This window comes from Coenobita brevimanus, chromosome 26 (genome assembly GCF_032717465.1).
Source record: "Coenobita brevimanus isolate Jiangsu-jjx chromosome 26, ASM3271746v2, whole genome shotgun sequence".
NCBI classification, from domain to species: Eukaryota; Metazoa; Arthropoda; class Malacostraca; order Decapoda; family Coenobitidae; genus Coenobita; species Coenobita brevimanus.
The window spans coordinates 25,014,581-25,032,402 of NC_136979.1; the positions used below are offsets into that span (position 1 = coordinate 25,014,581).

General features: G+C 43.6%; 1 protein-coding gene and 1 pseudogene across 1 annotated transcript in view; both read left to right on the forward strand.

Moving 5' to 3' along the window:
• The window catches only part of LOC145394188 (tether containing UBX domain for GLUT4), a 673,993-nt gene that overhangs the window by 508,425 nt on the left and 147,746 nt on the right, over nucleotides 1-17,822 (forward strand). Inside the window, exon 9 of the mRNA XM_080268173.1 lies at nucleotides 8,692-8,915. Within this exon, the coding sequence (XP_080124299.1) occupies nucleotides 8,692-8,915 (224 nt within the window). The remainder of the gene's footprint in view (nucleotides 1-8,691; nucleotides 8,916-17,822) is intronic.
• Nucleotides 16,771-16,893, forward strand: LOC145394271 (5S ribosomal RNA; annotated as a pseudogene).

Sequence of the window (17,822 nt, forward strand, 5' to 3'; positions counted from 1 at the left end):
TAACTCTCAAGAGATTGTTCTTGAGGGCTCTGTACTGTTCATTAACTCCTCAGTCTACAGCTCCCTGTTCAGCCACCACTCTCCTCATCTCGCTATAGAAGGCATCCATTACTACTTGGTTTTTCAGCTTCCATACTTTCCTCCAAGATACATAAGTCCTCTTTTTCATCATCAGTTCTTTACGCACCATATCACAAATCAATAGTTTGTGCTGCTGCACACACTCCTCACTTCCTACAACTTTAACATCCGTCACTAACCTCCTATCAGCCCTCCTAACCAGAATATAATCTATCTGACTGCTATTTCCCCCAGACTCATATGTAATTAACCTACTCTCTCTTTTCCTAAAACATATGTTGCACACAATCATGTCCGTTGCCTCCCCAAACTCGAGTATCCTTTCCCTTTCCGCATTCCTTATACCATACGCACATCCCCGATGTACTCCTTCATAACCTTGTGCTGCTTCACCTACATGACCATTTAATTCCCCTCCCAAAACCACTATCTCATCATCCTGCATACCGCCTACTACATGTATTAAATCATCCCAAAATCTATCTTTCTCTGCTTCATCCAATCCTGCCTGTGGAGCATATGCCGATATAACTGTGGCTACCTTTCTACCGAATAGAATTTTCACTACCAATATCCTATCACTTACTCTTATAACATTCATAACGTATTCCACCCATTTCTCCGCAACCATCACACCAACACCCCCGTATCTGTCTGTCCTTCCCTGCCAAAACAACTTATAGGAGCACGCCTTCCCAACAGTCTTTCTAGCTGATCCACCCCTGTACCAGACTTCCTGCAAACACGCCACATCCACCCACCTCCTACTGAATGCCTCAACGACTTCCCCCGCTCTTCCCCTCAAACTTCCCACATTCCATGAACTGACCCTCATTCTCCTGGGTGATTTACTGTCCTCAGGCTTGCTTTGAAACTTATTCTTGTGTTCTGTCATAGTCAGGATTAATAAAGGGGGATAGACATACCACAGGCCCCGCTCACTGCACAGTCCCATGTCCAGGCAATGGATCTGGGACCCCTAGCCCACCAGCTTACCAGTGGCTGTGGTAGTGGCCTCTGGGCACCCTGCCAGGACAGCTGCAGGGACACCCTCCAAGCGTGCCTTGGCAATGCAACTATCCTGCCATTATACACTCACTGATAGGGCAGCCTCCTGGGGCGTTACTCCCAGGTTCGGGCCCCTCTCTATTGGGCGGAAATGGCAGCCTGGGAACGGCAATGCCCTGTACCCTCTAGCACAGGCCCGAGCCCCATCTCGCCCTGGACCCATGATCTATGCCGGCAGAACCCCCGTCACGCCTCCCCCCCAGAAGTCTGTCACTAGATAGCAGGGGCAAAGTTTTTTGGCCGCATGCCATTGCTGGCGCCAACCCCTGTAATGTAGTGGGATACGTTGTGTGAAATGTAAAGTGCATGTGGTGTAGTGCATAAGATTGTTAGAGGAAATGTTTGGGAGAGTATGCTGATCTACTCTCCATGTTACTGTCACACTGAAAAGGTCAGCAAAGGTGGATGGTTAGATAGCTAGTGAATCAGGAGCTCCAGCTCTCCCTATCACCAGCATTCCCGTTCCCCTCTAGAGTACCACCATGTTCGGCCCATGCTACAGCCTCCTCCTGTCAGTATACACCACCACAGTATACAAAAAATATATATGTTCAGTGATGAATCATGCTAGCCCTGCTTGGGCTTCTAATCTCACTACAACACTCTACAGACCATACAGAACAAGGCCCAAAAAATAATCACAGGCTGCACAGCTACTACACCCACAGACCAGCTACATCAAGAAACCAGAATCCTTAAAGGCAAGGATCATTTAGACATGAGAGGCACCCACATTCTCGCTGCAGCCTCCACAAACCCACAACATCCACTACACTACATGGCACCACATCCACACAGACCAAGGAACATCAAAACAACACCCAGCACTTGAGATCATACACAAACACTTTCATCTTTTCCCCCTCACCCACCTCAGACCAGCTTCCAGAAGCATATCCATGCTCAAATCGCTCGCTGCTCCATTGAGTCACGTAAAGACAGCACACAGCTGCATGCATGGCCTCCTGATATCCGCCCTTCTGAATCCTGTCTCTCTTGAAGACAGGGTCCACCTGGCCAAGCTGAGATGTGGGGATCATCTAGTCCTCTAAAGTTACCAGAAGGGGCTGGATGACTCCGTCGCTGATGCCTATCCAGAATGTAACACAGCACCCCGTACTATTAAGCACATTATGGAAGACTGCATTGCACACAATCACCTATGCCAACAACACAACATACACTCCTTGAGAGCTCTGTGGGAAAGCCCAGTCTCTGCCATGGCCTTCCTTAGGGACTCAGTGCTGTTTAGCCAGACTGCCTAGGGAACAGCTGCTACCACTACTACAGATGATCTGTTCACAGTCTGTCAAATACACTTTTTCCTTTCTAGGAAAGATGACACAGTGGTCACCATCAACACTAACATGGAGCTCATCACGGTCTCTATGAAACAGGACACTGTCACCTTCACTAGTGAATCAACGGTTGAATATAATTGTCGCACATCAATACATGTTTTTCACCTTTATCCCGTGTACATCTTCATGTTTCAGCCAGCTGAAACAGTCCCTTGTGAAATGGCTATCATAAGAAACCATGACATTCATCAGCATTGCAATGTCACATTTGCTTCAGATAAACTCACCCATCGACAACGCATAAGTCATCCACAGTTCTTCTACTTCACTCATAACACATCAGTCTTCTCAGTTTGTCCAGATACACCACCATCTCTTACTTCAGCATCAGGTCTATACATAGCACCTGACCATTGTGCTGTACTTACACCATCTTTGTCCACCTTAGCTATGAAAAACAACTATGCCATCCTCAGTTACACTCATAAGCACTTCCAACCACTACCTAAGGTGGATTTAAACATGAGTACACATATTAAGTTGACTTCACCTAAGTTTGAATTCATGCAATTGATCAGTCAAACAATGAAGCCCTGGGAAGAATATAGTGTGAGTTCAATCCATATTATGTGTATAGTCCAACAGCAGCTGTTGTCAAATTTTCACCATCATATTTGCTATATTACTATTGGCTATGCACAGAATGCAAGTTAGGATTGCAAACTTAGAATCATTGTTCACTGGGGCCCCCTGAATGCATTATACTGTACATATCTGCTTATCTGTCTACAGCCAGACACCATAATCCTGTAAGGAGTGGTTGTTTGTCATTTTAGTTTGTTGTTTTACAGGGAGGGGCACTAACCTTCCACCAGAGCACTTGCTGACACACAGGGAACCATAAATTATTATGGTATGTGGAAAGAAAGCATGGGTTGCAAAAGTCAGGAACCAGCTTTATTTTACATGTTGACAGTGCCCAGGGGCATCATGATTTTAGGCATAGTGACAGAATTTGTACACCGCAGCCATTTTATATGATGCCCCGCTGTGTGACAGATTGCCACCACGAGTACTAAAAAGTTATACCTTGTCTCAGTACATCCATCCATCCATCCTTCATCCAATCCTGCATTGCCCCATGAGGAGCATAGGAGCCCGGGACTGGACAAGTTGGTCCTGACATTTAAAATGAAAGTGACCAGCCTCACTCATCCCTGAGTGGCATTATGTGAGCAATAAACCCCAACCACCCCTTGGACATAAACCTTCACCGGCTCAATCCAATTGGAGTGCTGTAATTACCCACTAAACCACCAAGTGCCAAAATTTGGTTATATGGTTACCACCCAGCATAGTAAATGGTTTCCTGGTGTACAGGAAACAACGTTAAAAAATTAATCACGATTTTTTTACCACAATGTTTTTGATGGCCACCTCCGAGAATCTTATGTGGACGCGACGACGTGTGCAAGCCGAAATGGCCACCCATTGTTTACATAGGTTGTAATTATTGCCTTTCTTTCTACAGTAGTGTATTTGGCACATGAAAGTTCACTAAAACGCCATTGTTACCACCAAATAATGGTGCAAGTGCCTAACGAATAGTGCAGTGTGCAATATTAAGTGAAGTGATACGTTTTTGTGTGTGAAATACAGTACTGGAACTTGTGACTTGGAAATTGTGTCAATCGTACATAGCCATCATCCCCATTTTGGGCCACTACTCAGCTGACTGAGCCAAGATGCCCACCCAGTGTTTACATTTGCTGTGATCGTTGCCTTTCTTCCTATTTTGTGCATGAAAGTGCAAAGGCTTAACAAATACAGTACTGTAGTGCAGTGTGCACATGAAAGGCCACTGAAACACCATTGTTACCACCAAATAATGGTGCAAGTTCATAACAAATAGTGCAGTGTGCAATATTAAGTGAAGTGATACTTTTTTGTGTGTGAAATACAGTACTAGAACTTGTGACTTGGAAATTGTGCCAATCTTACATAGCCATCATCCCCATTTTGGCCCACTACTCAGCTGACTGAGCCAAGATGCCCACCCAGTGTTTACATTTGCTGTGATCATTGCCTTTCTTCCTATTTTGTGCATGAAAGTGCATAGGCTTAACAAATACAGTACCGTAGTTCAGTGTACAATATTAAGTGAAGTGATATATTTTTTGGGTCCTCCCCCCCCCCTCCCTGGCAGTGGGGGGACAATCTTGCCACACTATGGGGTGGAACTACTACTCTGCAGCCAGGTTGTGTTAGGAAGAATTCTGCCACCATATTCCCAGCGTGTCGTAAAAGGCGACTAAAAGGGTTGGGGTGAGGGGACTAGGGACCCCCTCCTCTGTTTTTCAGTTCCTAAAAAGAGACAGGCCATAGTAAAGGATGGGGTATTGAGTTATTGCCGTACCCTGGAGATTGGGTCTATGAATGCGCGTGAATGAAGTACAGTTGAGGCTAAAAGGGAAGAGATTGGGAGAATGTTCTTGAGAAGAAGGTAGGATGTGTTAGCTGTGAGTGAAACAAAGATGAAAGGAAAAGGTGAGTCTAAGTTTGGAAATGTGAATGGAAGATTGTCAGGTGTAGATAGAGGAAGAGCTAGGGAAAGTGTGGCCTTGTTAGTGAGCCTGGAAGTACAGCAGTGTGTGATTGAATGGAAGGAAGTGTCATCGAGACTGATGTGGGTGAAAGCGAAATTTGAACATAAGTTGTGGGTATTTGTGAGTGCATATGGGCCTGGTAGTGAAAGGGATGAAGAAGAGAGGGAATCTTTCTGGAATGATGTTGATGAGTGTCTGCAGAGTTTTGGAGTGAATGTGAATGTGATAATGATGGGAAATCTGAATGCTAGAGTGGGAAATGTAGCAGTTGAAGGTGTAGTCAATATGCATAGTGTGCTTGGAAGGAATGAAAATAGGGAACAAATGATAGGGGTATGCGTTGAGCAAGAGATGGTGATTGGAAATACCTCGTTTGAGAAGAAAGATATTTTTAAGTATACATGGGTGAGACAGGAGGGTAGTAGGGTTGTTGATAGGGCATTGATGGACTATGTGGTTGTGTCCAGGAATGTAATACGAAGATTGTTGGATGTGAGAGTTTTGAGAGGGTAGGGTGGAGGTATGTCTGACCACTACCTGGTGGAGGGAAAGTTGAGAGTAGGTAAGAGATGGGAGAGAGCTTGGAGAGCTAGGTGTGGCAGGGAGGTTTTGAAAGTGAGTGAGTTGGATAAAAGAGAGAAAATGATAGAGTATCAGGAGAAATTGAAAGATGAGTGGAACGCAGTGAAAGATCAGGAGAATGGCAGTGTGGAGAAGGAATGGCATTTGTTTAAGAGTGCCGTGGTGGGGCATGTGGAAGAGGTGGGTGGTGTGACGAGTGGGTGGTGGTGTAAGAAAGGGAACTGAATGGGGGTGCGAGGAAGTAGGTAAGGCTGTGGCTGAGAAGAGACGTACGGATGAAGTGTGGCTGCAGAGGAAGGATGTGTCATATGAGAGGTGTAAGGAAAAGAGGAATAGGGCGAGAAAGGCTGTGCGTGATGCTAAAATGCCAGCAGATGAGAGGTGGGGTTGGCGGTTGACTGAGAATTTTCAACAGAAAAAGAAAATGTTTTGGAAGGAGGTGAAAGGGGTGAGAAAGGGAGAGTCTGGGAAGGAAGAGTGAGTATAAGCAGAGGATGGAAGGATGTTAATTGCGATGCATGCAGTAAGGAAGAAATGGGCTGAGTGGAGTATTTTGAAAGATTGTTGAATGTAGAGGAGGAAAGGGAGGCTGAGACTGTGGCAGATGGAAAGGTGCAAGGAATATGTGTTGGGAGAGTTGAATGATTCTTTGAACATGATGGGGGAAATGCAGGAGGCAGTAAAGGAGATGAAAACAGAGAAAGCTGCAGGTATGGATGGGTGTGTTGTGAAATGTCTGAAAGGTGGTGGAGTGACTATTGTGAACTGGTTAGTAAGATTGTTGAATATGTGCTTTGTGCAAGGTATGGTGCCAGTTGACTGGGCAAGTGCTTGCATGGTCCCGTTGTTTAAAGGCAAGGGTGAGAAGTATGAATGTACTAGCTTTAGGGGTATAAGTCTGTTGAGTGTTGTAGGTAAGGTGTATGGCAGAGTGTTAATTAAGAGAGTTAGAGAGGATACAGAGGGAGTGATTGGTGATGAGCAGTGTGACTTTAGGAGAGGGAGGGGATGCATGGATCAGGTGTTTGCTGAGACAGGTGTGTGAAAAGTACTTATTGAAAGGTAAGGATGTGTTTTGGGCGTTCGTTCATGGATTTAGAGAAAGCGTATGGTAGAATTGATAGGGAGGCTTTGTGGACCATTTTAAGATTGCATGGACTTGATGGTAGGTTACTAAAAGGAATGAAAAGTTTTTATGTAAAGAGTGGAGCGTGTGTAAGAATGGGAAATACTGTGAGTGATTGGTTTCCCATGAGAGTGGGGCTGCGGCAGGGATGTGTGATGTCACTCTGGTTGTTTAATATTTATATTGATGGTGTTGTAAGGGAGGTGAATGCAAGAGTGTTAGGTGGAGGTCTGAGTCTGGTGAATGTTGATGGTAGAGAGTGGAATCTGAAGCAGCTGCTGTTTGTGGATGATACTGCGCTGGTGGCTGATTCTGAGGAGAGATTGAGACAGTTGGTAGAGGAGTTTGGAAGGGTGTGTGAAAGGAGGAAATAGTAAGTAAATGAGAGCAAGAGTAAAGTGATAAAGTGTACGAGGTTGGTAGATGGTAGGAGGATGAATATAGTTTTGAATAGTGAGTTGCTTGAGGAGGTAGAGTATATTAAGTATTTAGGGTCACATGTTGCTGTGGAGGGAAGAATAGATGCAGAAGTGAAGTTTAGAATGAATGAAGTAGGAAAGGTGTTGGGGGGAATGACAAAAATGTTTAGATGTCATTCGCTTAGAGTGGATGTAAAGAGAAGGCTGTATGAGGGTGTTGTGGTACCGACTGCATTATATGGGACTGAAACATGGAATATGGGTGTGGCAGAGAGGAAAAGTTTGAATGTATTGGAGATGAGGTGTCCGAGGAGTATGTGTGGAGTGACGCGTATGGATCAAGTGAGAAATGATGAAGTGCGAAGGAGAACTGGAGTTGTTCGGGAGATGACTGATCTAGCTGAGCAGAGGATGTTGCAATTGTTTGAGCATATGGAGAGAATGGATAATGAGCAATTGGTGAAAAAGATAACTAGATCTGATGTGAGAGATGCAAGGCTGAGAGGAAGACCATGAATAGGCTGGATGGACAGTGTGAAGAGAGTGTTGGATGTGGGAGGGATGTCTGTTGAGCAAGGAAGAGTGGCTGTGCGTGATAAAATTGAATTGAGAGAAAATGTGAATGAATAAATGATAATGCAGCCCTGAGGGGATGGGTCCATTATGATGTGGCAGGGGTAAACCAGCTTTGCTGTCAGGCCCTGCTGCAGATGTCACTGATTGCACTGTGCAGTTGACCCTCATGTGGTGTGGTGCTTTGAGGATCTGTCCCTTCTACCCTCTGGGGCTAAGATGCGAATGAATGTGTTTGAGTGGATGAGTAAATTGGGAGTGTGTCGTCCTGTCTCGGCTACCTCCCTTTCCTTGGGGGAAGCACCCTAGGTATATAGATAGATAGATAGTGAAATACTGAAACGTGACTTGGGAACCATGTCAGCCTTATGTAGCCATCATCCTCTTTTGGGTCTTAGTTCAACCACCTGAGCCAAGCTGCCTGCACAGTATTTACATTGACTGTGATTGTTGCCTTTCATTTAATTCTGTACATGAAAGCCCAGTGGCACTAAAGCACCATTGCTGTCACCAAATAACAGCACAAATGCATAACAGATAGTGCAGCGTGTGATAGTAAGTGAAGTAGTACTGTATCTTTTTGTGTGGAGTGGTCGTCCAGGCCCTCAAATTGTCTCCCATCATAGGTGGGGAGGGGGGCCTTGGCGAAGACTCATACTAGCATAGGACAAACTTCAGGTGGGTTGCACGTTTTTTTTTTTTTTTTAGGTCATTTCGGGCTTGACAGTCATGGTCACTCTCCGTAACTCCATTGAACACATATTATGTTGACCTCGTTATTCCATACCTCGTTATGCAGCAGGTCTTCACTTGACACATCCGTGTTGCATAACGAGGCAGCACTGTACCATTTAATTGTGATAACACCAGTGTTACTGTATGTTTAATTATACCTGTGATAGAATATTGTACAAATAATTCAATTCCTTTATCAGACATGACTTGGAGGAGGCACCACTGATGACATCACACATGAGAGAAATGGAGGAGAGTAGCCGAATGTTGTCTGCAATGAATCGTTATCCTGTAACCCACCTGAGGATACACTTCCCTGACCAGCATGTCATCCAGGCAGCCTTTAAGCCATCTGACACAGTAGCTACTGTCATATCTGCCCTCCGGCCTTTCCTTGTTGATTCTTGCCAAGAATTTCATCTCTGTAAGCACTTTCACTTTTTTTTTTTTTTTCTTTTTTTTTTATACAGGTAACCACTTAAGTATTTTATTGTGGCTGCTGCCAGAAGATACAATTTAGCCTGAAAGAAACCCTTGTCTGTCAGTTTAGAGCATAAAGTATCAGGATTCAGTACTTTGAGTGCTAGGAGTTACTTCATTATTTTACTCTCACTTCTGCCAGGCAGTAATATTCAGCTGAGGGAAACCCCTGGCTGACAGGTAAGCCATTTTATCTCTAGGACATACTTTGTATTTCATTCAGGCTAATGCCAAATAATTTTATTTGGCTGAAGAGAGCCCTGGGGGTGAAGGGGTTAGACAAAATCTTAGTTCACTTTAGCCAAAGGACATACTGTACTTTATATTGTATTGTAGCCAACTTCACAAAATCTTATTCAGCCAATATGAAACCCTTTGGGATTGTGTTGTTGCAACCCCAAACTTATATGGACATGAATCAGTGGACTTTGTGCAGGAAAGCAGCCACTTTAACCAGTTGCTCCCAGAAGTCTTTTCTGGATATTGTGTTGAAGGATTATCTGTGTTGTAAAATGCAGCAATTCCTTAGTTATCATGCATAAATGGTATGAAACTTGGTGTGTGATAACAGAATTGTGTGATAACGAAAGCATGGAGCCTATGACATTTATCCTAATTCTCTTGGCCACAAACTCCCAAATATTGCCAATGCTCACGTGATTATTCAATTGAAGTCAGTCACTTCTTCCTGGCTCACACAGTTGCATACCTTCTAAAATCCCTTCCATGATTATTATTAGTGAACAGTACATAAATTCAGCAATAATGTTATCATTAGTTATTATACCAGTTGTATGCGGCTTTCATGGATTTGGAGAAAGCATATGACAGGGTGGATAGACAAGGATTGTGGAAAGTACAGTATTAAGAATATATGGAGTAGATGGGAAGTTGTTGAATGCTGTGAAGAGTATGTGTGTTGGTGCTAAGGCTGCAGTGCGTGTGGATGATGAACTGTGTGAATTTTTCTCTTTAAAGGTTGGGTTGAAACAGGGATGTGTCATGTCTCCATGGTTGTTCGATCTGTACATGGATGGGGTAATAAAAGAGGTACAAGGTAGGGCAGTGGATGTTGGAGTGGCCCTGGTGAGAGAGGGTAGTGTTTGGAAACTCCCTGTACTGTTGTTTGCAAATGATACTGTGTTGTTGAGTGAAGACAAAGGGGAGCTGCAAGGCTTGGTGGATGAGTTTGGGAGAGTGTGTAAGAAACGGAATCTAAAGGTGAATGCAGGGGAGAGTAAAGTGATGGTCTTTGAGAGAGGTGAAGTCAGTGAACGTACGGTGAGGTTGGATGGTGAGGAAATGAATAATGTATGTTAAAGTACTTGAGTAGTGTGATGAGTAAGAATGGAAGTTTGGAGGGTGAAGTGCTTGAAAGGGTAGAACAAGGAAGAAAGGTTGCTGGTTCCTTGAAAGCAATGATAAGAAACAGGGAAGTGACATGGAAGTGAAAAGTTACTACATGGCAGTATTGTGATACCAACTCTAACGTATGGAAGTGAAGCTTGGATGTTGTTGCAAGGACACAAGTCAAGAGTGAGAGCAGTGGAAATGAGTTATTTAAGAGGAGCCTGTGGAGTCACATGGAGAGACAGGCTGACAAATGAGGATATAAAGGAGCATTGTGGTGTGGATGTGGATGTGATAGGAAGCATTAGGAGGAACACACTGAGGTGGTTTGGCCATGTGGAGAGGATGGAGGGTGAGAGACTGACAAGGAGAGTGTATGTGAGTGAGGTGGCAGGGGGGAGAGGGAGGGGGAGGCCAAGGATGAGATGAAGGGATGGGGTGGAGAGGTATATGAGAGAGGGGGGTGTGAGTTGGGAGCAGGGCAGTGAAATGGTGGGGAACAAAGCAATATGGAGGCGATTTGTTTGTGGCCACCCTGTACAGAATTGAGGCATCTGGCAATAGATGGATAGATAGACCAGTTTTATAGACATGATTTACTAAGAAACCATTGTAGAACACTTACTAAAATACATAAAACGATAAGTGGTGTGACAGCATTCATCACATAATACGAGAAGTCTTGCTGCATGTTTATTTTGAAATGCCTGTCATGTAGTTTTCTGACAGATTAATGCTTCATGTGGCAAATGTTGAAGTGAGTGTACTGAATGTTATTTATGGAAAAAGTGTAATTTTCATAACTGGAAACATGGGAAGATGAAACTGCCGGCCAAAATCACAGGTGCTGAATAACCCTATAACACGTGGCGCTTGAGGTCGGTGCTGACAAGCTTAAATTGATTTGCACTAATATTTTGTGTTCAAACAGCTTTATATTACTTTTGCATATTGATATATGAATGTAAATTTTTCAAATACAGTACTCCCACATTTATCTGGACAAAAGTCAAATGCATGTCCAGGTAGTGGCAACATCCAGATAATGAACACTATTTATTACCCTACCATACCCAGACCCTACCTATACCCATCTCCAGTCTATACCTATCTGTACAGTACCTGAGGTTAATTTGGCAGTGTTTTCCAGGCATTCAGGCATGTTTAGACATTAAAACACACAAATGAATATCCAAAGTCATGCTAAATGCCAAGAAAACCATGCATGAAAACCACTGAAAAACCCCAAAACACCCTACCTAAACACTACTGTATGTATAGTACCCCTCCTTATTTTGGCAGTATTTTCCAGTCATTCTGCCATATTTTGACATCAGAACATACATAGGATTATCTAAAATAATTTTCAACACCAAGAAAACCATGTAAAGAAAAAATACTGAAAACAAAAAGACACCCCGCCTACACACCACTGTATGTACAGTACCCCTTCTAATTTTGTCACTGTTTTCAGGCCAGTCTGCCATATTTAGACATCAAAACACACATAGGAATATCCAAAGTAATGCTAAACACCAAGAAAACTGAAAAACAAAATGAAAACAATAAACACCCTACCCTTACATCACTGTATACCCCTCCTAATATTGGCACTGTTTTGGGGGTAATCTGCAGTATTTAGACATCAAAGTATACATAGTGATATCCAGATTAATGCTAAACACCAAGAAAACCATGAAAAAAAAACACTGAAAACCAAAAAAATACCCGACCTATACACGACTGTATACATTACCCCTCCTAATGTTGGCACTGTTTTCAGATAAGTTTGCATTTTTAAACATCAAAACACACATAGGAATATCCAAAGTAATGCAAAACACCAAGAAAACCATGAAAAAACATTGAAAACCAAAAAACTCCTGACTTATACACGACTGTATGTACAGTACCCTTCCTAATTTTGGCGCTGTTTCCAGGTCAATCTGCCATATTTAGACATCAAAACACACATAGGATTATCCATATTAATGCTAAACATCAAGAAAGCTTGCATAAACAACAAAAATCTACAAAAAGACTGATGACGGTTTGAAAATCTGTTGTCTGTGATGAATGATTGCTCCCAGGGCTTAAAAAGAATTCTGTGGCCAAATATGCCAAAGGAAATTGGTTATATTGGTATAAATGTTATACCATCATCTTTGCTGATGTTTATACTATAAGGTAAGCTAATAAAAACACATTAAAGTGACAAGTAAATGTACAAAAATATCTATCTATCTATCTATCTATTGCCAGATGCCATAATCCCGTAAGGGGTGGCCATTTGACTTTGAGTTATTTGTTTTACGGGGAGGGACACCAACCCTCCACCAACCCACTTGTTGACACATAGGGAGCACGAATGGTTTGGTTATATGGTTACCACCCAGCATTATAAATGGTTTCTTGGCTTACAGGAAACCATTTGGCTTGTCACTCAATGTTAAGCCACCTGTAAAGGAAAGAAAAGCAATAAGAAGTGACAGGAAAGATGAGAGAAATAGGAAGAGAGGAGGGCAGGCACAGAAAGAGAATGATAAAGACTAAGGAAAAAGTAGGCAGCACTACATCAAGTGAGTGGATGATGGTTGCCACCACCTTTCACAAACAAGAATAAATTGTTCAGGAGTTAAGCTTACCTTTATATAATTTCCCATCATCCCAGTGCAAAATTTGGCAGCACCTTCCAAGAGTTAAACATATTTCTAGATACAGAATATCATGAGCTTTCTCGTGTCACTTTGGAATTTTGATACGACCAATAGTAGTTGAATAAATCACAAAAAACTTTGAAAACTCACGAGTCAGTGTTGTCACCACGGAGGGGGGTAGGGACTGAGGGATTGAGGAGGTAGCCAGGAGGGTATGGAGGAGGGAGGGAAGGGGGGGAGAAGCAAGGCTATGGGCAGGATTCTTTCCCTTCTGTCAACAGGCGGACGGGCGCTTTTACTGTACACTTACTCATGGCTTGCGGTCTGATGCCAAGTGGCCATGTGGAAACACAACATGCCGTGACCAGGGGACTTTCGACATTCAGTGGAAGGGTGGATGGCTGATGTCGCCAAACATGTGCTTGTGGTCTGTGTTCAATGGATGCGGTGGTTCAGAAAGACTTACACCCACCGCAAATTGACTTAGGACCTACACACAGAATTGCTATGGGAGAGTTGTCTGTCTTTGCTTTGTGTTTCCACCTCTACCAAGTGAATTTTTTGAGCAAGAAGTAACTGGGAGCTCCTTTGGTGCTGGCGGGAGGTGGTGAAACACTCAGCACGTCAGTGCTTGCCCAGAAGCGAGAGTGGGAGTATATGTTCCCATTGCTCCGAGCTTGCACCTTCCTCTTTTTTCATATGCATTACTGTTTGCCCTGTTATTTCCCTAGAGTCAAGTTTTCATGCCTGGAAAGTACTGCCCAAGGGATGAGAGGGTCTGTAACATTGTATGGAGGCAGGATAATGTCCCTATCAGCACGATTTGTGAACGTACCGGACGCGCAAATTTGACCGTCATGAAGATTCTTGCAGCAGCATGCGGCCTGCCACCTGATGTCGTACCAGAGCACAAGCATGGCGGTGGAAAGAGGAGGACGACTTCCAGAGGTACAGACATGCTTCTGAAGAGGGAAGTAAGCAAGAATCCTTGACTGAGAGCAGCAGAATTGAAGAAAATGCATCCCCAGCTGTTACAAGACGTCTCAGTTCGAACTATCCAACACTGCTTGCAGAAGGAGCTGAGTTTCCCAAGCTGTACTGCAGCCAGGAAACCGCCTCTTACTGACCACTTGAAGAAGCAGCGCACTCAGTTTGCCAAGAAGTTTGCACACTGGACATCGGATGAGTGGAGAAAAGTTATATTTTCCTATGAAAGCACAATTCAGGTGTTCCAGGTGTGTTCTGCCAAGGTTCGCCACTCTGCCTCCTGTAGTCGATATAACCCTGCTTACACGATGCTGACTGTTAAGCACCCACAATCAATAATGGTATGGGGGTGTTTCTCAGGTGAAATGGGAAGGGGAGGCCTCTACTTTCTTCCTAAGAACTTGATGATGAATGGTGGCTGGTACATTCAAGTTCTGAAAGATCATTTGTTAAACTTTTCTTCTATTCATAGGTGCAACTTTTTTATGCACGATTCAGCTCCACGTCACAAGTCAAGAAAGGTGACAAAATGGCTTCAGGATAATCGGATTGAGGTCCTCGATTGGCCTGGCAACAGTCCGGATCTAAATCCGATAGAAAACTGCTGGGCAGAGATGAAGAAAATCATGGCAGAGAAGAAGACACCCAATCTGGACAACCTCAAGACTGAACTGACGGATGTTGGTGCAAAGAAATGTCCTTAGATTACTTTAGAGATCTATGTGATTCCATGCCAAGATGCATCCAACTGGTCCTGAAAAACATGGGAAACATGATTTCATATCAATGAATGGGATTCCATGAACAAACATTGTGATATACTATGATTTCTGTGTTTTTTAATATCTTGTGGGGGGAGGTCCTAAGTCAGTTTGCGGTAGCTGTAACCCCAGTGGCCGCTTGATATTGGACATTCATTGGGGAATGCATACTGATGTTTTGACACTTTCGGGTTACAGTCATATTACTCAGGTGCTGGAGATTCATTGGAAGTGATAGGACGAGTGCGCAACTTTGCCTATTGAGTACAGGGATGGACAGACATTTTAGCATTGGTTACGTGTTACGGACTACTTCCCACCCCTGACTCAAGCCCAGCAGCCATGATACTGAATGTATGAACATATTGCCTGGCCGGCTGAAATTCCTGGGGACTTTTATGTCAGTGTAATAGCAAGGAAATTCAGATAATTGTTTAAAAGAGCCTAGGTCCAGCATGTGGATAATGAACACATCTGGATACTGAGGGTCCAGATAAATGCGGGACTGTTGTATTGAACTAGTAAAGAAAGAGTATGAGTCAGAGTGATTAATTGGCATTTGAGCTAAGAAAAATGTTTCCTGAAAATGAGACGGTATGCCAATGTTTCCATACTAACCACAATACCTTTTGCAGGACAAGCACGTCATGGCATACGGTCTTCACCTGAGATGTACTAACATCTTGCAGTCAAATTACTTTATAGTAGATCCATATGTACCGTAGAGGTATGGATATGAACTTTTCATTGCATTCAAATAATGAGAGAGCATAAACATTGATGGATTGAGCTAAGAACAAGGTTGGTCCCAGAAGTGACACAGTATGCAGATTTCTACCTATTCTATTGCCAGACGCCTCAATCCTGTAAGGAGTGGCCACAAACAAATCACCTCCATGTCGCCCTGTCCAACACCATTTCATAGCCATGCTTCCAGCACCCCCCCCCCCTCTCATATGCCTTTCCACTCCATCTCTCTATCTCATCCTTGGCCCCCCCTCCCTCTCTCTCCACTCACATAGACTCTCCTCATCCTTGATCCCCCCCCTCCCTCTCCCTTCACTCACATACACTCTCCTCATTAGTCTCTCGGTCTCCATCCTCTCCACATGGCCAAACCACCTCAGTTTATTTCTCCTAATGCTTTCAGTAACATCCGCATCCACACCACAATGCTCCTTCACTTCCTCATTCATCAGTCTGTCTCTCCACGAATCTCCACATGCTCCTATCAAATAACTCATTTCCACTGCTCTCACTCTTGACTTACTTCGATCCAACAAGGTCCAAGCTTCACTTCCTTACGTTAGGGTTAGTATCTCAATACTGTCCTGTCATGCAGTGACTTTTTTACTTCCATTGTCACTTCCCTGTTCCTTATCACTGCTCTTGAAGAACCAGCATCCTTTCTTCCCTGTTGTACCCTTTCCAGCACTTCGCCCTCTAAACCTCCATCTTTACTCATCACACCACCCAAGTACTTAAATGCACTCACATTTTTCATTTCCTCCTCTTCCAGCCTCGCTGTACATTCAGTGGCTTCATTTCTCTTGAAGACTATAACTTTACACTTCCCTACATTCACCTTTAGATTCCATGTCCTACACACACTCCCAAACTGATTCATCAAGCCTTGCAGTTCCCCTTCGCCTTCACTTAACGATAAGGTATTTGCATACAGCAGTACAGGGAGTTTCCAAACACTGCCCTCTCTCATTAGGGTCACTCCAACATTCACTGCCCTACCTTGTACCTCTCTTATAGCCCTATCCATATACAGATTGAACAACCATGGGGACATGACACATCCATGTTTCCATCCAACATTCAAAGAGAGAAATTCTCTCAGTTCATTATACACATGCACTGCAGCCTTAGCCCTCTCATATATATTCTTTACGGCATTCAACAATTTCCCATTTACTCCATGTATTCTTAATAATTTCCACATTCCTTGTCTATCCACCCTGTCATATGCTTTCTCCAAATCCATGAAGGCCAAGTACAACTTCTTTCCCTTCTCTTGAAACTTTTCCACTAAAGACCCAAGAATGAATAACTGAACGTTGAGTACACCGCTTCCCGTCCGATCAGCGAAGTTAAGCAACATTGGGTCTGGTTAGTACTTGGATGGGTGACCGCCTGGGAACACCAGATGCTGTTGGCATAACGTTCTCCCTACGTGTCAAGTGGGGTTGGTGGAGGATTAGTGCCCCTCCCTGTAAAACAATTAACTCTAAGCCCTTGGCCACCCTGTTTGGGATACATGGCATCTGGCAATGAATGAATGAATGAATCTATACAACCTCTTCCTTTCCTAAAAGCTCCCTGTTCTTCTCCAACTAATTCCTCTGTTATTTCATGAACCCTGTCAGTAAGTATCCTACCATATACTTTTCCTATTACGCTAAGGCAACAAATGTCCCTGTGATTACCACACAGTTCTTTTTCCCCAGTTCCGTTTTACAGGGGAATATTTATACCTGACGTCCAGTCCTCCGGGACTCTACCTTCCTCCTAGGCCAATCTGCACATCTTCCACATCCATTCTACTACTGTCTCTCCCCCATGCTTCAGCATTTCACCACATGCTCCATCAGTACCTGGGGCTTTCCCCATTTTTTCCTTTTTTCCTTACATCCACTACTTCCATTCTATTGATTTCTTCTCTCTTCTCACCTCCCTCCTTCTCCTAGCCATTCCCAGCCAAGTATACTTGCATTACTTTCATTCTTTATGTTCAACAGTTCCTTAAAGTGTTCTCTCCATCTGTTCACTTTTTCTCCCTTCTCCTCCAGCAATTTACCATTGTTATCTTTCACTCCCGGACTTACTCCTTTATCAGCCTGTCTAACTCTCTTTATCTCTTTCCAGAACATTTTCTTAAATTCCATCCACTTTACACTGAAATTCCTTCCAAATTCCTCATTCACTCTCATCATACTCTCTCTTACTAATCTTTCACTTCTCACTTCCTCTCTACATATAACCCTTTCTGCTGTCTCTCAACGTCCTCCATGCCCCTGTTTCTCATCCATTCACTGTATACTTTTTGCTTTTGAGCCACAGCCTGTCTCACCACTTCATTCCACCATG